We start from the raw sequence: 19,775 nt of genomic DNA, 5'->3' as shown, positions 1-19,775 counted from the left end.
GCTACTGTTGTAGCCATATTACTGCTTCTCACACTAGATGCCAGACAAGTCAGAAGGGACTGCTTTCTCTTCTGTCTTTTTTGTATTAGCTGTCACATGCTGATACTTTGGAAAAAGGCAAACAAAGTGTAAGGTGTATATGAGCTTCTGGAATTTTTCAGAAAACAATGGTGAAGCACAGAGCAGTGTTAGGGTTGCCTCTGTATAGGTGTGAAGCTGGTTGGGGCCCTAATAGAAGAGAGAGATACTGAAATAATGAGGAGTGGTGTTGGATATGTCATTTTCAAGGGATCGTTTGTGGATTTCTACCTTAGGTGTTGTGGTCTTGTTTGTTTGTTACTGTAACGCTGTCCTGTCAGGCACTTTCCTTGTAGTAAAGCTATTTTTCTTCTTGTGTCTAACAGAAGAAGAGATTTGGCATGTGTGGGGCAAGTTTTCTCCAGTTTATTCCCTCTTCAGTGACTTCTCTCTTTTCTCACTTGCTGAGAAATTTCTCTAGAGGACTGACATCTGTTGAGTAAATCGTGTCAACACAAGCTACTGTCCATTTAGTAGCCATAGTTAGAGCGCTGCCTGTCTGTCTGTGGTTTTAATACTACTTTCAATGTCTTCTCTAGTTTGTTGCCCTCCTCAAAGGGATCAAAATGAGTGAAAGATTGGATTTAGATCAGGTAGAAGGACACCATATTTTTTAATTTCATTCACTGTTCCATGGTAACTGAACGTCTGTCTTTTAGAATGAACGCTGGAGAATAGTTGATAAGAACAAGCTAAACAATCTAAGCTTGAGTTACTGATTTAATCTTAAACGAGTTTGTCCTGTCCTATGTAAAGGGGTTGGCAGGTAGAACTGTGGGGGTCGTTATTTAACTTTATGGTAAGTTGAATCTTTCAAAATGCTGTCTAGCTCTTTGTATGTACATTGTGCTGTGAGTTCATTGGGATTACAGCAGACATTGCATGTGATACAATGCCCGTGCCCTGTGTGTTATGCTTCATGTTAAAGGCATAAAGGGCAATGAGCTCATCTGGCACTTCAGTTTCTTGTCTACAAAATCCAGGTGTAAAGGACTGAAGAAGAATGGACTGTGTAATATGTATGTGGATAACATTTTGAATTTCAGTTACTGGAAGTTAAGTAATTTTTTTTTCTTGTGTTTGTCCATATGCACACTTCACTAAAGCGATGATCAGTCCATGGTGCAGTGGAATCTCAGTCACAGGACGGTTCCAGCAAAATCACTACTCTTCTGAATACAGTGGCTGAAAATAAGATTTCAGGGTGACACATTTCGTGAGGGTAGAAGTGGAAATGCCTAAATTGGACTGCAGAAACTGCCTGAGTCTGATTGGAAAGTAGCTGCTGAAGGAGGACTCACTGTGACTTCCTTGCAGTTGTTCTTACACAGACCAGTGCCAGTAGAAAGGTGGAGCTTAAGCATGAAAAAGTTAGCATGACAGTGGTTTTAAGCAACCAAATTTTTAGCTGTTGAGATTCAAATGATGTGAAATAGACAATTGTTTTTAAGAGTTGGAGGCAGCATACAATGGTCACTACACTGGCAAAGATGAAGATGGAGTAAGGACAGATTTCTGGGGAGTAGCCATTACTATGTGGTCTCCTCAGCCCTTTAGTTTAGCTGTCTGTAAGCCTGCACTTTTCTCTGCTCAGCTTTTCTTCACCTTATTTTTCTTGGGGAAGGGAGGGGATGAGAATGGGGGGCAGGATAGCATTGGAGGGTTATCCATCTGGGGCGAGCAGTGGAAGTGTTCCTTACAGCCTAGTAACAAGTTAAGCTGAGATAGCATCTGAGCGGTACTTTGCTCACTCAGGAAGAGAACATTCTTTCATGCATTCTTTTTGTTTCAACATCTCCTACTAGATTTGAAATCAAGAAGAAACTAAAAACGGCAAAAAAGAAAGAAAAGAAAGAGAAAAAGAAAAAGCAAGAGGAAGAGCAGGAGAAGAAAAAACTCACACAGATCCAGGAATCCCAGGTAGGAGATGAAACTGTCCTTAGTAACAAACCCTTTTCCCTTGGCAATAGGAGAGAGGATGCTGCCTCTCTCTGCCCCTAATGTTTTCCCTTAATGTCAAATAGTGTGGTAAGCAGGTCAGAATTCAGTTCTGCTATCTTTTTGCTATTTATATGCTCAAGCTGTCTTTAGCCTTTCCAGTTGATTTAAAGAAATTAACATCTTTGGCCTGCTGAGGGGTGCACTGATAACTCCTTTTAATGAAAAATGCAAAGTTGCAGCTATATCTAGAGTTGCTGTGATAGTCCTCCCATATGAGAACAGGAAAGCAGCCTTTTGCAGTTCCTTTAGCCAAACTTCTGTCATTCAGTCTGAAACATTACATGTTTTTCATTTTACAGTCTGTCCTGCACGTGAAAGTTTGAGAGAGCAGGCCAGAAACTGCTAAGCTGTTGTCTTAATTATTTTGCATGCACATACAATGGAAAGAATACTTAGGTTCTACTGGTAGGGGTGTGAAGAAAAAGCTTGAATGCTAGGCAGAACAGAAGTAGCTCTATAGTTTTTCCATCTCCAGTAGAAAGAGGATAATACCAGTTTTTGGGGTGAGGCCTCTGTAACTGAACTGTAGTTTCAAATGGCTGAATTGGCTGTAGTTTCAAATGGTTAAGACCCTGTCCTTAACTATTTATAGAGTCTGGGCAGATAGGCTCCCAGAATGGAATGGGATTCATCTTGCCTAACTTCAGCCATCTAAGAATTAGTTGATTGTTTGCATTTTTGTTGCTTCTGTCTATGCAATGGAGGAGGGCATCTCCAGCTGGCAATTCACTTTATGTTATTTTCTAGTGAAACAGATGTTTAACACTTAAATCAAATCAGGTGAGATGAGTTTTCCCTTAGGCAAGGGAAGTGCCTAAGGGCACTTAGGTTAAGTGGAGTGAATCTCATCTCCCTACCCCTCTCAACTCCATATATGTGTGTGTGTGTGTAGGTATTGATGTAGTCCATATATATAATACATAATGTGTAGACTCATATATATGTATGTCTATATAAAAGGATCTTATGTGGAGTTCTTTGACAGTGCCTTCTATAAATTACTTCAACTTACTTCATATGACTGCCTTTATGCTTATTATAGAAGCTGCTTTCAGGAATACCTGGTATTCCAGATAGACCTGTTAGAAAATATTGGAAGACTTACAACATTTAAGATTTGGATCCATACTGCAGGCTTTATTTCTGTTTTAAGTATTTTCTAACATAACTTTTCTCTTTGCTACTGAATGAGAACAAGTGCCTTGTTTTGGCCCTGCAGAAGGAGAAGCAAATGAGAAGAATATTCATCTAATTTTTCCTCATTACTTGTTAGATGCAGAATTAGTTCCATTTTATTTCTCTAGTCCTTTTTTAACTTTAAGGAGGAGTTCTGAGACTAAAACTTGGTGGCAGAAATGTTGAAGTGTAAATATGTTCATTATTTTTGATACGAAGTAGAAAAAAGAAATATGCTTCATATTGATTTCCTTCTCCCTAGCCTCTGTAAAAATGAACTTGAAAAAAACTGATTTCAAAATGGAGTTTGTTAGTAGTTTCTATTTGAAAAGTTTTAAAAGTGTGCAAACAATCTTTGTTTTAATGCATTTCAATTTATGGATTGCAGTTGGTGTTGAGGGACTTTCTGTGCATGTTTTTAGGTCATGTCACATAACAAAGAGCGGCGATCAAAGCGGGATGAAAAGCTAGACAAGAAATCTCAGGCAATGGAGGAGCTAAAAGCAGAAAGAGAGAAAAGGAAGAACAGAACAGGTATGAAAGCATGTTGCTATTGCTACAATTTTTGAGGCATTATTACAGCTTTTTGAAAGTGCTGCTTCCTGTTTCTAATTAATACAACAATCCTACACCTTGGAGTGAATGAATTCCGTGTCTGTTTTCCTTGGTCTTTTGCCCAACATGACCACCTAGGGTATTGTTTGGTACCACTGATGCTCTATTCCCCCCCGGCCCCCCGAATGGTCTGAAAACAAAGCAAACTTTCATCGCAGTCCATTGAATGGCACTTAGTAATGTTTAGTTCATGTATTTGAATTGGTCACTTAGATTCTGTTATTTAATCTCTGAACCATCCAAACCGTATTTATTGTACTTGTGCTACCTTGTCTACATTTGCTTGTTTCTTCACTGGCACATCATTTTGTCTGTCTTGCCACAGACTTTTGATGAAACCCTTTTTGTTACTCTACTGGGTTTTATTGTGCTCCTGTGGTGGGTTGACCCTGGCTGGACGCCAGGTGCCCACCAAAGCTGCTCTATCACTCCCCATCCTCAGCTGGACAGGGGAGAAAAAATGCAACAAAAGGCTCGTGCGTCGAGATGAGGACAAGGGAGATCACTCAGCAATTACAGTCATGGGCAAAACAGACTTGACTTGGGGAAATTAGTTTAATTTATTACCAATCAAAATCAGAGCAGGATAATGAGAAAATAAAAACCTAAATCTTAAAACATCTCCCCCCCACCCCTCCCTTCCTCCTGGGCTTAACTTTACTCCTGAGTTCTCTTCCTCCTCTCCCCCAGCAGTGCAGGGGGACGAGGAACGGGGGTTGCAGTCAGTTCATCACATGTTTCTGCTGCTCCTTCCTCCTCAGGAGGAGGACTTGCACTCTTCCCTGCTCCAGCGTGGGGTCCCTCCCACGGGAGACAGTTCTCCACAAAATTCTGTAACGTGAGTCCTTCCCACAGGCTAAGTTCTTCATGAACTGCTCCAGTGTGAGTCCCCCACAGGGTCACAAGTCCTGCCAGCAAACCTGCTCCAGCATGGGCTCCTCTCTCCATGGGTCCACAGGAGCCTGCTCCAGCACAGGCTTCCCACGGGGTCACAGCCTCCTTCGAGCATCCACGTGCTCCACCGTCAACCTCCATGGGCTGCAGGGGGACCAGCCTGCCTCATCATGGTCTTTACCACAGGCTGCAGGGAAATCTCCACTCCTGCGGGTGGAGCACCTCCTCCCCCACCTTCGCTGACCTTGGTGTCTGCAGAGTTGTTTCTCTCACATATTCTCACTCCTCTCTTCTGCTACAGTTGCGCACTTGTTTTTGTTGTTTTTTTTCCCTTCTTAAATATGTTACCACGGAGGTGCTACCACCTTCGCTGATTGGCTTGGCCTTGGCCAGCGGCAGATCCTTCTTGGAGCCGGCTGGCATTGGCTTTATCGGACATAGGGGAAGCTTCTAGCAGCTTCTCATAGAAGCCATCCTTGTAGCCCCCCCGCTACCAAAACCTCACCACGCAAACCCAATACAGCTCCTCTCCAAACGTGAGATTTTTTTTTCCCCTTGCAAAATAACAATGAGTTATTTCATCATAATAGTTTTATCTTGTACATCCAATTGTTATGCCCATCTTGTATTGCTACGTACAGTCAAGTTGGGAGACTGAAGATAAGTACAACTGAGATTTAAGATGCTTTTAAATACTTTGATTTCTCTCTTTGAATATATACAATGGAATGCTTAGCTTACTAGTGGATTTGAACATGTGGCACTTGTATCCAGTGTAAAATTAACAGCTGTCTGCCTCTTTTTTAAAAAACAATGAGGTTTCAGCTCTAGAGGAAGCTTGCATAAAAAATTTACAGCTTGCTTTTCCTTGTTCTCTCTACTCCTTCCCCCAGCTGAATTGCTTGCAAAAAAACAGCCATTAAAAACTAGTGAAGTATACTCTGATGATGAAGAGGAGGAGGAGGATGATAAGTCTAGTGAGAAAAGCGATCGCTCATCCAGATCCTCATCCTCTGATGAAGAGGAAGAGTAAGTAGTAAACACTGGACTATGTGTTCAAAAACAGAGATCCACTTTATGTAGACACATGCTGGTTTAGAGGATTGTTTGGGGGCAGTTTGTCTCTGAAGTGGTTTTGCCTCTGGGCACACTTGCATTGCTCAGATTTGAGTCCTTGGCTTCTATATTATGGTGCATGGGACTGATTTACCTTGGATGGGTTTGCAACTTCAGTTCCCTGCTGTTATCTTTAGCCCCGTTTACACTGTTGTTTACAGATTTGTTTAGTTCTACAGTTTAGCAGCTGCAGAACCCTGGTGTATTAGCAGGGCAGAGATATGTGCTGGCTTATCTTAAAGCATTGGCCTATAAACTGCCTTGGTGTGTGAGTCTTTCTGCTTTGTGGTAGCAGGGGCAATGGGTAGCAAGTCTGGGACTTTGCATTAAGCGTTTCTCATGAATGCTAAATTCACATATCTACAGTCAACTAGTGCATGATGAATCATTCCTTTTACTAGTAATTTAAATAGTTAGCACTCATGCTGCACCTTGCTCAGGGCCCCTTTTTTGGTGATTATGTCTCTACTTTTATTCTTTATTCCTTCTCACCTTTCCCAAATCAGGAAAGAAGAAATTCCTCCTAAGTCCCAGCCAGTGTCCTTGCCTGAAGAGCTGAACCGAGTACGGTTATCGCGACACAAGCTGGAACGCTGGTGTCATATGCCCTTCTTTGCCAAGACAGTCACTGGCTGCTTTGTCCGTATTGGTATTGGAAATCACAACAGCAAACCTGTTTATCGGGTGAGTTGAGTTCCAAGGGTTTTAGTTCTTTTTATAGTGTTGTAATATAATATTTGCAGCTTAGCAATTCTCAGGTACCTGTGATTGTCTGAGTGATTAACATAAAAGGATTGCTCATAACCAGAAAAGGTAATTGCTGCCAAAGAAGTGGAGGAGACTGGTTTAAAAATAAACAAATCTATGGGACCAGCTAGGTGAAGAGATATATTTAGTGAGAGAGAGGGAGCACTAACAAAGCCTGTTCTTCCAGCTTCGGTTCATGCTGTCTTGTCTCATCATTTGTATTGCAAACTAGAGTTCAGGACTCTGCTCTGACCAAGTAAGGATTGAGTAACATTCACTCCTTATTTCTGGGAATGTTCCCAAGTTATTGCGTGATCTCAGTTCTTTTTTTACAAAGTGTTTCTAGTACATCAGTGTGCCTCAGAAGAGAAGGTGATTGAGAACAGTTTTGTTTTTCTGTTTCATTGCTGTAACTGCACAATCATAGGATGCAATAATATTCTCTAAAATTGCATTAAAAATTTCCCCAGAGGGGCTGTGTTTAGTATGTGAGCAGCACTGGTGTATTTCATTTGGGACATGCGTTAACCCAAACTAGTGTTAATTGAAAAGGAAATAGAAGAAGTATGAAAGCGTACATCATTTGGTCAGGAAGGCCGAACTGAGAAGATAGAAAAACTACTGCAAGCGTTCAGATGGTATAATTTGTCAACTCAAAGATGATGCATGAAGCAACTAATTCAGTACCTGATAATGTACACTGAAGAGTCTTGCTTTCCTTGATCTAGTTAGAATTGTTAGTTAGATTAAGGTTTTTGATCTCTAGTGAAAAGGCTTGAGTATGCCAGATATATTCTAGGAACACAAAAAACCTCTCTTGAGTTCTTCCTCTTGTGTATTTTACTCTGTGATGTAGGTTGCTGAAATAACTGGTGTGGTAGAGACTGCAAAGGTTTACCAGCTTGGTGGTACTCGGACAAACAAAGGACTACAGTTGCGGTAAGATACCAAAGTAATCCTCATCAGTTCATGAATCAGTGTCCTTTTCATAGCAAATAAGGTTCTGTGTGTGGTTTGGAGATGAGAGCTAAAAAGCAGACTGGGCCTTGCCATGCTGCTTACTGCTAGCATTGGGGTTGGGTTTGTTTGGTTATTTTTCCCCTTGGGCATAATGGAAATTACTAAAAAATCTCATGCAGGGACTTGTGATTGTGTTGACATCTGAGCAGTTAATTTGTGTTAGTAACCCATGATTGTTTGTATATGCCTCTTAAGCTTTGCAATACTCTCGTGTACCTCTTCTCCACTGTTGTTATAATCAGATGTATCATGTAAAGGTACACATGATTGGGTCTGGCATACGTGTTACAACATAAAATGGTACTTTGAAGGGTAGAAGCTGAATGTAGCATTGGTTTTCTCAGTTGTTCTTATGGCCCTTATAAGGATCATGAGGTGAAGATCAACAGTTACAGTACAAAACATCCTGGTGAGATAGGACAAGAAGACATTAACCATTTGGGAGAACCAGGAAGGCATGTGGAGAATGCATGTGGGTGCAAGTGTGGAGTAAAAAAAAAGTCTTATCTATACCCATTGTGACATTCAATAACTTAGGCTACCTCAGGAGAGAGCTCCATGCTTTGAGTGAAATTTACACCATGGCAACTAATTTTAGTATTGGTTAGCAGCAGTCTAGTAGTTTAGCTGATAGTGCCAAAGGTGGTGCTCCGCGGAAAATGTTTAGGGATTTCTGGTTTTGACTGGCCAAGGAATGAAAAATCAAATAGGGGTTGGCTCCAGCATTATATAATTGAGTACTGCTTAAAGGTTACTTCTACTGGTCCAAACGTGAAGGAACTTTGTGTTTCTGAAGATCATGCCATGGGTCACCAAATAGGGTATATGATGTTTAAGTGCGAGAGAGGTCTGTTTCTGTTTCCTCCTGAGGGTTCTACTGCCACAACTGAGTGACTGTTTCCTGCAGTCTCACTGTCTAGTATTCCTTTGCATTACTACTAATAGCTGATGTAGGCTCCTGAACTGTGGCTGACCTGACTGAAGTTAGGAATAGATAGTATGCGAGCCACAAGAGTAGCCTTAAGTGTCAGATTTTGTGCTTCTTGAATCAGTTTACACCTGTAGATCCAAGATCATGGCTCTGTACCATCAGAAAGGGATGTTGTTACACTTTCTTGTTGCAGGCATGGCAGTGATTCGCGTGTGTTTCGTTTGGAGTTTGTCTCGAATCAGGAATTTACTGAAAGTGAGTTTATGAAGTGGAAGGAAGCGGTAAGTTTGCCAGACTTCAGTTTCTTCGTAGTAGCCTTCTGCCAAGGATACGTTAAGTGGAAAGTAACCTCTTCGTCTCTTGTGTTTAGATGTTCTCTGCTGGGATGCAGCTACCCACACTAGATGAGATAAACAAGAAGGAAGTGTCCATCAAAGAAGCCCTCAACTACAAGTTTAATGACCAGGACATTGAGGAGGTAAACAGTGTGTTGTAGTGAGTCTGTGGCAGTGCTTAAAGGTGGCAGGAACTTGTGGAGTAGAGCACTAGCTGCTACAAAGCAAGATCATCATGGTATTTGCTTCCTAAGAAGAAAATAAAAGGCTTAAAATGAAGCTGTGTAACTGGATAGAGTAGCTTTGTGATGCAGCTGTTGTTTGGTGCTTACTCCTGCTTTACTTTGTCCTTTGTGCCCTGTTACCTCCTCTTGAATTTGTGTTGCAGAGCTCTGAACTTCTGAGTATGGCAACTTAGTTCTCAAGTTCTGAAAAGCTAGCATCATGATAGATACATTTATCACAGTTTCTGCAGTTTAATACTTGCTTAATACTGACCAAATGTGATGAGGATCAGATTTTTGTAGGTCGTAAGTGAGGGGAATGGAGCTGTCACTCTTTACCAAGTAACAAATTAAAAAATGCAGCAGAGAAAGAGCATGAGTAAAATTCTGTGGCAGTAAGTACATTTCATAGGTGATATTGATCTGTTGCTTCTAGTGTCCGAGTATTGAAATAGACGTTTCATATTTGCAAATTCTTGCTGTTTCCTCTGCATCGTACAGATTGTGAAAGAGAAGGAAAGGTTCAGAAAAGCACCTCCAAATTATGCTATGAAGAAAACTCAGCTGTTAAAGGAGAAGGTGAGAGATGAGATGATGCCTGCAAGCTTAATGCAGTCTTTGATTTTGAAGAACTGGAGCTCATCTGGATTTTGGCGGTAGTCAGCAGTAAGCTCGACTTTAACTATGCAGCTAAAAGGTGGATCTCAAGGTTCATTGCTGGGTTCAGAACACTTAAAACCCAGTTAAAGCTATTGCATTCTTTTTCTAAGGGCAATTGCCAACAATTATAGCTGTCTCTTCTTGTTTAAAGGACACAAAGTCTTAAGCTGTTCTGCTTTAGAAACTCTTTTTTTTTTTCTTTTTTTTTTCCGGGGTACCCATAATAACATTTGAAAGTTGATTTCGTATACTTTTTAAAATAGGAAAAATAAAAGTCTTGTTAAACTGTCTTTTACTCAGGGGTGACTGAATTGTCACTTTATGGCCAGTAATTTATATTGAAAAGAACATGTTGTTGAAAGATTTACTTGCCACTGAACTGTTTTACATGTAGACCTCCTGGACTGAATAGACCTAACAGTGCTGAGAAGCCAAAGCCAAGAAGTCAAGTGAACAAGCAGTCTTAAGTATCTCTGAAGATAAAGATAGACATAACATGTTTTGTTTGTTCAGTCATTTTTCAAGACATTTGTGCTTCATATACAGTAAAAACAAAGAGTTTGTATTAATCTTTAGTTCTACATTCTTTGGCTTAACTGTATTGTTTGGTCGTCATTTTACTATGCACGAATATGTGAATTGTTAGTTTTCCGTTGCAGAAGAGTGCAATTGCTTTTTGTTGTCACCAGGTGGCACAATAAGCTACTGTTGTTGGTCTGGTGGTGTGGTAGGGGACGCTCCAACTCCCTGAAATAAGTGGCAACTGACAGTTGCAGAAGTAATAGTTCTTTTCCTGAGCTGGTAAAGAATGATATTAAATTTTAATCAAACCTGTAATTTAAATCATGTAACTGACTTGCCCTCCTCATGCTGGGACTAGTGTTCCTATGTCTTCCTTAGTTTAAGTGGTTTCAAAAGTTTTCAGAGTTCTTCAGAGTAAGAAGTCCTGTTTTGCCTTGAGCTGTAAGGACAGTTTAGCTCTTTGTTGTATTCTTACCATGTGGGATAGAACATTTGCAACTGGAATAGGGTTAGCTGGCTGATTCATGGGTCTATCCCTCATTTCTCTGAATAGCTCTGTGGTAGAGAGTAGTGCCTAATGAGTTACTGTTTGGTTGAAGGCTATGGCTGAGGACTTGGGGGACCAAGACAAGGCCAAACAGATTCAAGATCAGCTTAATGAACTTGAAGAGAGAGCAGAGGCCCTGGATCGTCAACGAACAAAAAACATTTCTGCAATCAGGTAAGAAGCAGATATTGGGAATTTTCTTTCTTAGATAGTATCAATCAAAATATACAGAGGAGAGAAACAAATGCAGTAGTGAATTAACTGCAAGATTTTGTCTCTTCTTTCCTGTACAATATATTGATGAAACGTGTATCGTGATGACTCTATTAGTGTTTGCCTATCTTCACTTCCTTGTATCGTCATTCAGTTAAAACTGTCAAAAATGTAAACTCTCTTACACATACCCCAGGTAGCAGTTATCTTGCAATAAGAATAATTTGTGATCAGGATGAAGCTGCAAGAATGCTGTCAGGTGTTTTGTTGTGTAGGGATTGATAAATGACTGTCACTTTCTTTTTCTTTACCCCACCCACCTTTTTTTTTTTTCCTTTCTGCAGTTACATCAACCAGAGAAATAGAGAGTGGAATATCGTTGAGTCTGAGAAGGCTCTTGTGGTAAATAGCGCTGAATTAATACTTCTGTACCAGTAGAGATGAAATGATGCAAAGGGGGCATAATTGCATGGTGAAGTTATTCAATTTTTTTAATGATCTATAAAATCTTTTGTATAGGCAAATGACATGATTTTAAAGCAGCTTGCTTTATCCTTTTGATCAACTCAATTATCAGCAGATTACTGACTGTGATAGTGACTTAGTGCATTTTGTATGGGAAAGAAATCGGAAAGGAGACTTCAGAGAATAAAATAGTAGAGGAAATATTCGATTCTCTGCAGTGACGTTTCTATTAAGGAAAAGTTAAGCTTGTTAACAAATGGTTAAGTCTTAACTATCCTGAGAGTTGTGCACCTATTTTCTGTGTTATATCCAATAAGGACAGTTTTGCCCTGTGAAGCATAAGACTGTAGGTGTGTCAAAATCTTTCTAATCTGTAATGCTGTTGCTGGTTTTCCTCTGATCTTGATATTATATACAGCTGATGAGTGCTTGCGTGGACGGGGTGCTGTAGGAGGATTTACAAGGGTGCAAGTAGCTAACTCTGCAAAACCATGTGCTTTTTCTTCTTCAGGCTGAAAGTCACAGCATGAAAAACCAACAAATGGACCCCTTTACTAGGCGGCAGTGCAAGCCCACAATAGTGTCTAATGTGAGTGTAATACTTAAGTTCAATTGAGGCAATTTTCAGGGAAACAGAAACCAATGTAATGCAGAAAGTAGGAAGGAAAATGTTTGTATTCATTCCCAACTGTGCCATATGCTATTAACGTTCCAGATGCCAGGGTGAGATATAGTTGGGTGAGATCCTGGTCTCGCTATCCCAAAAGAAGGAAAAAGCAATTTTTTTTTTTTTTTAATGCAAAGTGTGAAGGACATAAGTGATGTGGGTATGGAGAATCAACTGTGGTTTAGACTTCTGTAGTGAGTTCTTCTATGTAGAATTACTCAGATTTAGTTAGCTCTGGGAAGACAGTTTGCATTAGAAGCAAAGTGAGTTTCGCTTCTAATTAGTTGAAACTTTCCTGAAAGATCTGTGAAAGGAGAGAGGAGACCAGACATTTTGGGCCTGTGGTGGATAAAGTAGTTTAACACAAACTTCCCCCATGATACTGTGGCAAAACCTGCTACTGCAGTTCCTAGCTATATAAATGATGGATAGCAAGGTGATCAGCTCCTACTTCTAAGCAATCTGGCTTCGTTGAGGCCTGTTGTGGAATAGTATACAGTTCTGGTATCAGTGCTTAAAAAAAACTGGTCAGGTTGGCTCTCATCAGTCTCCACAAACTGACAAGGGAATAGAAAAGGAATTTTATTGCAGGGCTTGAATTAAATAATTATTTCTGAAATAATTCTTTATTAGAAAATAATCATAACTGAGTAGCTTTATGGTAGACAACTATTATGTAAAGAAAATAATCTTCTAAAGTTTTCTTCTGTCTAGTAGAGTGTTTCAGCCAGAACTGTAAGCTGAAAGCAAATACATCTAACAATAGTGTTAAGACTAGTCACGGGAGCAAACCGTATCAACAGGAAACGTATTTCTCATTTTCTCAAAGAAAGACTTTCTGAAGGGTAACTTTTAGTTTGTTACTGTCAGATGCATTACACAGTTATCAGGATGTTTTCAATTGCCTCTGAGATCCTGAAGATTGGGCTAACTGATCTACAGCCTTTTGTGGTTTTAGGTTCATGGATATGAGCACTGGCGGTATAATTTTTGCCAATTTAAATACAGTGATTTTTTTCTTTTCTTTCTTTCTTTTTTTTTTTCTTTTTCCCCCTCTGCAGTCCAGAGATCCTGCTGTCCAAGCTGCCATCCTTGCCCAGCTAAATGCAAAATACGGGTCTGGTGTATTACCAGATGCTCCAAAGGACATGAGTAAGGCAAGTTTCCATTTCTGTCTTTGTTACATTCCTCCCACTGTCACTGTTTTGCTCTAGAAGCTTATGACTAATAGTAGATGTGCATGCTTCAGTTCTAGAAATAGGTATCCTGTAGAGCATTATCATAGAAAAGAAACAGCTTTTTCTTTCTTGGGGAAAGAAAATTAAGTTTCTCTAGCAGTATGAAAGCTAAAGTATGTTTGTGACAGAAGTGGGGGAAAAAGCATTTTTATCTCTGTTTATCTGGAGAGGTAAGGGTTGGAGACTTACCTGTAGTTTTTATTTCAGGGTCAAGGGAAGGATAAAGATGTGAACTCTAAATCAGCCAGTGACCTCTCAGAAGATCTTTTCAAAGTGCATGACTTTGATGTAAAGATTGATCTTCAGGTTCCCAGTTCAGGTAGGTGTTCCAGCTGAGTTTGGGGATGTGATTGTCCAGCTCGTTATGGTAGAGCTCACTTCTTCCAGAATAGTTCTTTCAAAATCATTGGTGGGCTTTTGAAAACGGAAGCAAGGACTCCGTGTTTGTCGTCTTGGCAAGTATCTTGAACTAAGGAGGAGGGGATGTGTGCCAGTGACATCCATTGATAAAACCAGAACTGTATTGTGTTAGACTGAAAGTCTGTATATCCCCATATCCTTGCTCCAAACACCTAGGGAGAAAAGGAGGTAATGAGTGTTTTCTGATGTATTCTTCCAGTCTACAGTATCTATAACTTGCATAATCTTTGCGGAACGGTCAACAGTGTTGTATTTAATAATCCTTGATATCTACCTTGATACTTACTTCGTTAATTTGTGTAATCACTTTTGAGAACAGATAAGCTTTGGGTGTCTGTGATGTCCTGTTCCATAATCTGTGTACATGCTATGTGGATAAAGTATTTTTATTTGATTTTGACCCTGCTGCTTTACCAAGTTGCTGTTCCGTAACTTTGGTATTGCAGATGGTATTGAAGCCAAATTTTAGGGGAACCAAAACACTGGGCAGGGAGTGAAGGTATGCTTATAGATACAAACTTGCTGACCCTTCCTCTTTGTGATCTTGACTTTGAGAGCCTGAGATGTGTGGCAAGAACAGTTCAGTGGCATAGAATTATAAATCATTTAGGTTGGAAAAGACCCTTAAGATCATTGAGTCCAGCCATTAACCTAACACTACCAAGTTCACCACTAAACCATGTCCCTAAGCACTATGTCTACATGTCTTTTAAATGCCTCCAGGGATGGTGACTCAACCACTTCCCTGGGCAGCCTGTTCCAATGCTTGACAACCCTTTCGGTGAAGAAATTTTTCCTAATATCCAATCTAAACCTCCCCTGGCGCAATTTGAGGCCACTTCCTCTCATCCTATCAAGTTGTTTTCCAGTGGAGGGAAAGCATGGGAGTGTACTAGTGCAATTTGACTCATAAGGCTTATTTTTTTTTCTTGCATTACTGGAAGGATTAGAGCTGAAGTTTCTTGGAGGACAACAGTTTAGGAAGTGCTGTAAGAACTTCCTAAAGAAGGGAAAGTAGGAGAGGTGGTCTTTCCAAACTAGGTCGAGATAGGAACTCTGGATGTAAGACTACAGAATGAGGTAGGATGCCAAGAATAGGAGACTTCCTGAAGCAGATAGTGAGAGTTATGAACTTCAGAGAGTTAGCAAGCAGATGAGGGTTAGGCACTAAAGGACACTGAAAACCAGGAAGGGGACTGAAAAGAGAAGGATGAGAGAGACACAATAGAGGTAGAGGTTTAAGTGTGGCTGGTTTGGGTTTTTTTCCTCAGACAGAACACCATTTTGCATCTTGCTTTGTGCAGTGTCCTTTCTTAACAGAAGAACCTGGGGACTGGTTAAAATGTGTATTGTAGGCATGGACAGGAAGTTTGACTTCTGGCAGCTTACCATCTGTCTCTTTGTGCTTGCTATTCTCATGGGATAATGATTTATCAAAGCTCCCAGAACTGAGCCTGAAGGCTCTGTTTGTATTGTGATTTCAGTGTGCTACAGAGTAGTTTTCATAAGAAATGAAAGTATACTTATAAGCAGAAAGCTGGATTAACAAACAGGGTCAAAATTGCACATGCTTTATCTATGAAGATAAGCCTGGTACTTATTATACAGATACTCCTGTTGTTACTAACTGAAGTTCTAACCTGATGTATACTAGAGATTTTGTGGTGAAGTTGTCAGCAAAAGCAACAAGTAAAAATCTGTAGTTTTCATGTATTTTGGTCCTCACTCTCTCTCCTTCTCTCCAACAGAATCTAAGGCACTGGCCATCACCTCCAAGGCTCCACCAGCAAAAGATGGTGCCCCTCGGCGATCATTGAACTTGGAGGACTACAAAAAGAGGCGGGGGCTTATTTGAGCATGCCCACTCTGCTGCTTCTGATCCTGCATGCTCCATGACGATGTCCTACCTTTTCTTCCTCCCTTTTCAGTTCTCCCTTCTGGGTTGGAGCAGCAATGGAGCTGGGAAGAGACTCTTTAAAACTGCCAGTCATCTGTAACATAAACCATTCAATTATTTACTGTATAGATCTCCCTTCTTGCCCTTTCTTCCTGCCCCCCTCACAAATGTGGATCTGTGCTATTTGGGGTTTTCCCATTTCTTTTAGTTTGAGTTTTGTTTTTATTTTGTTGATGCAGCTCATTGGTCCACTCTGTGTTCAGTATTAGCCTGAGGTCTGGATTTCCATAGGAATCTCTTGGTGGTCGCAGAATCAACACTTGGTGATCTCCCCTTACATACCACCACAGGCACGGTGAATAAACATTGGCGCAAGACCTTTGTGGCTGGAAGGTCATCTGCACTTTCTTCCTCCTCTTCTTCCTCCTTCATCCTAGCTTTGGAGAAGGGAATCTTCAAAAACTGGCTTAGGTTCAAAGTGTAAATTTTTTTGGGAGGGTTGTGTGACTTTTTTTCAGGTGTTTTTTATCATTTTTAAGCTGCAGTACTATTTGTATCCGTCTGTCACAGTTCTTTACGGCTGTTTTGAATTTCTACCAGCTGTACTTGAGCATCTGAAATTGCAAGAAAGAAACTCATTAAATGTGATTCTTCTTACTAAAACGGCTTGGCTGATATAGCTGTTTAACTTCATGTTCCCTTTTTTACTTATACTTAACTGAGAGGGGCACACAGCTCTTGATGTGGGACTTGTCATCTGTAGCACATCCAGAGTCTTCAGCTGTAACTGTGTGGAGTAGCTTTTTCTGGGATGGCCCTGGGGTGCTCATTGGTCGGGCTTTAATTTCTTCTCCAAGCCTCCAATATGACATATTTGTTAAGTCATTGTGTCTTCACTGGGCTCCAGCTCACTTCATTTCTTGCTTTGTGAACCACTTAAAAGGGGCTTCTATAAACAAACAAAAAATTAAAAAAAAAAATCGCACTGTGTGGAAGGGGAAGGACACAGTAAGGACATAGTAGAAAGGTCAGTGGGTAATGTACGCGAGGTAGCTGATGCACATTCTTCATACATAAACTGGTAGAAGTGGAGTGCAACACTAGCACAAGAATTGTATGGCTTTATGGAATATTTGACTGGACACAAGGCGACAGCTAAATTATCACTCAGGTGTAAAAAAAAAAAAAAAAGAAAAAAAAATCAAAGTGTAAATATAAGTGACATTTAACAAAGAACTTTTCCAAACAAGATACAACTGAATATATGGAGCTAAGAACTAAATTAAAAGAAAATTAGAAGTCTAAAAGGTTAGAGGCCCTCGTTCAGGTAAGCGTGCGAGCACGTGTTTATTCCTATTCAGGCCAGTACGTATATAATAACTTAAGCACTGAACTGGATAGGAATGTTTCTGGGGGACCCTGAAGAGGGAAAATGCTGATGCTCTTTTTGTGTCAGAGCATTACTGTTTTTCTGAAATCATACACTGGTTGTGTTTAAACCTGTGTTTGATACTTTCTTGTTGGATTCTTAATGAAACTTTAATCTAGTTCTTATTTAACTTTCTCTTCCTTTTTTAACAGTAGCTTTAAAGAAACATCATGTAATTGTGTGCAGATTGATACTATGAACTGTGTATAAAAAGAAAATCAACCTATGAAGCAGCTCTTATCTACCGTGTAAACAAATAATTAGGAATCCTTCAATACTTATTTACTGAATAGTCCATAGTTCTAGGACACATGTGGGTTATTCTGTAAATATGTAATCATAGACTGCTTTATTTGATGGCCTATTTTAGCAGCTTCTCTGGAGTTGTAATAGGCTTTCACATATATGTACTTTTTTAAGAGTGGATTTATGGAATCTACCATGATAACTTCATAGGAGACGTCGTGATTCACTTTGTAGATATGCATTTGATATGATTTTGGTTTTTTCAACAGCTTCAATGATGTTACAGATTTGTAATAAAAAAATCTAAACTTATTTTGCAACAGCCAGTTTTCAAAATAATCACTCTCCAATGCTTTGCAGAAATAATTGCAAAACCGAGCGATTCAGGAACTGATTTTTCCACAGAAATGCCTCAGACCTCTGAGGCGCAGTGAAAGTGGTCTCTAAAGGTAAAGTTAAATCAAATTCAGTATTTTTAATACGCTTGCCCTTGATGTATTGGTTTTAGGTATCTTCTACATTTGGTAACACATGAATAGTCTGTACTACAGCCAAAATGTCGACGAGACTCGTACAGTGTTGCAAGTAACTTTTAGTGGAGATAACCGAAACAGAGGAGATGCAGTGAGTTTAGAATGCAGGTCTGAATGATGGCCTATGTCCTATTTATCTGCAACTATGAAACTGCCACTTACCCTCTCAAAGTCTCTGGATTCTGCTGAAATACTGTTTTTAAGAGAGGCAACAGTTGGTAAATTACCATGCAAACCTCTTATATTGAGAATAATGCATCAAGAAAGTACTCTTGAATAGTTACAGAACTGTGTATGAAAGCTGTAATCTTTTTTCCTTTAAGTGCATGTAAAGGTGAGTGACTACACCTCCCACTCGTTAGAGAGGGAGAGATTTGTTTGCTTTGTTTCATTGGTGTCCTAGCATAGTTCATCACAATTGTACAGAATTCTATAAATAAACTTGGTTTGTTGGTTTAATTGATTGTTTATCCCTTAATCTGAGGTGCTAAGGGTTTCCTGTCTGGAATTTGTTTTTTCAGAAACTGACACTTCATTTACCAGTCTGGATGATTTTGTTTAGAATACTAATACTGTAAAATAATTAATGAAGAGTAAGCCCCCTCTTTTGCAAGAGCGGCTGTTGACTCCTAGATCACTCTCTAATGACTGGAGTTGCTCCTTATCACTAGAATCAAACGGAGCCTCTTGGAAGGTCAGTTCACTTGCACCTCTGCTGCATCTCACTAAAAACACTTGCTTGTCTTGTCGAAATCCAGACTACTTTTGTAATCAAAGATGCTAAAGCATATAGCTGAACTTAGAGAAGCTACTGAATGAGATGAAGCAAGACTGTTCTCAGGGGGTGCTTGGTGGGAGGATGAGACACAACAGGCATAAGTTGAAACAGGACAAGTTCTGCCAAGATGTAAGGAAAAACCTTTTCACCTTTAGGACAGTCAGAGAGTGGACTAGGTTGCCCAGAGAGATTGTTCTGTCTCTATTTTGGAGGTTTTCAAGAGAAGGCTGGATTAAGCCATGCGTAACATGATCCAACCCTGTAGCTTCCTTAGCTTTGAGCAGGAGGGTGGACTGGAGACCTCCATGAGCTCCCCTCTGACTTGAATTATCCTATGATTCTATAATTTCATATTGCTTTTTCCAGTTTTGTCTATCTTCCCTGCATGTACTGCTCCCTCCCCATCCCCCTTCCTACATGCAGCACACAGAATTCGTCTCACAGACATGGTGGCTTACCATGGGCAGCGTGGCATTTCCCAACACACATCCTTTCTGAGACTCTGGGTGTGTATGTTTATAGGGTTCACGCTAGGGCTGCCTGTGAAACAAAATTGTCTCTATAGATTTATCACTGAACAGGCTGGAAGACTCAGCCTGTTACACTGTAGAGTGAAGAGCTGTAACGGAGATTTGATTAGCAAAGTGTTCCTTTCATACACTTTGAACAGCAAAATACATTTTGAGTTTTCTAGCTCCTTGTGGGCTTTTTTAAATGTATATGCTTTTAAGCTGCTATGCAAAGTCACAGATTTTCAAGGCATCTTTAAGACAAAGGCTCTTGAGGATTGGTTGACAGTTTTTAACTGGCTTTGGGAAGGATAGTCAACCAAAGGAAAAAATGTTGTGCCTCAAAGGAAAAGGAATGAACTAGCTGCGAAGCACTTCACAGCTAGTTCATTCCTAGCAGAAGGTGAAAGCAGAAGAAGGTGAGAACTGAAAATGAGGAGTCTGGTTATACATGCTGGGGAATAAAAAGGCACATGGATGTCATTTCAAATTTGGGCTTTGGCATCTTCCCCCC

The 19,775-nt window shown here is 40.1% G+C and overlaps 1 protein-coding gene across 1 annotated transcript in view; it reads left to right on the top strand.

Moving 5' to 3' along the window:
• RTF1 (Rtf1, Paf1/RNA polymerase II complex component, homolog (S. cerevisiae)) overlaps window positions 1–18,430 on the top strand; it is a 30,343-nt gene extending 11,913 nt beyond the window's left edge. The window contains exons 4-17 of the mRNA XM_009319225.1: window positions 1,884–1,998; window positions 3,678–3,789; window positions 5,658–5,793; window positions 6,387–6,564; window positions 7,484–7,566; window positions 8,772–8,859; window positions 8,949–9,056; window positions 9,639–9,716; window positions 10,919–11,040; window positions 11,424–11,481; window positions 12,056–12,133; window positions 13,273–13,368; window positions 13,657–13,768; window positions 15,618–18,430. Coding sequence (XP_009317500.1) covers window positions 1,884–1,998; window positions 3,678–3,789; window positions 5,658–5,793; window positions 6,387–6,564; window positions 7,484–7,566; window positions 8,772–8,859; window positions 8,949–9,056; window positions 9,639–9,716; window positions 10,919–11,040; window positions 11,424–11,481; window positions 12,056–12,133; window positions 13,273–13,368; window positions 13,657–13,768; window positions 15,618–15,724 — 1,471 coding nt within the window. The 3' untranslated portion in view covers window positions 15,725–18,430. The remainder of the gene's footprint in view (window positions 1–1,883; window positions 1,999–3,677; window positions 3,790–5,657; window positions 5,794–6,386; window positions 6,565–7,483; window positions 7,567–8,771; window positions 8,860–8,948; window positions 9,057–9,638; window positions 9,717–10,918; window positions 11,041–11,423; window positions 11,482–12,055; window positions 12,134–13,272; window positions 13,369–13,656; window positions 13,769–15,617) is intronic.
• Window positions 18,431–19,775: the final 1,345 nt, after the last annotated feature.

Source organism: Pygoscelis adeliae, unplaced genomic scaffold (genome assembly GCF_000699105.1).
Source record: "Pygoscelis adeliae isolate BGI_AS28 unplaced genomic scaffold, ASM69910v1 Scaffold22, whole genome shotgun sequence".
Classification (NCBI taxonomy): domain Eukaryota; kingdom Metazoa; phylum Chordata; class Aves; order Sphenisciformes; family Spheniscidae; genus Pygoscelis; species Pygoscelis adeliae.
This window is presented reverse-complemented; position numbering and strand designations above follow the sequence as displayed.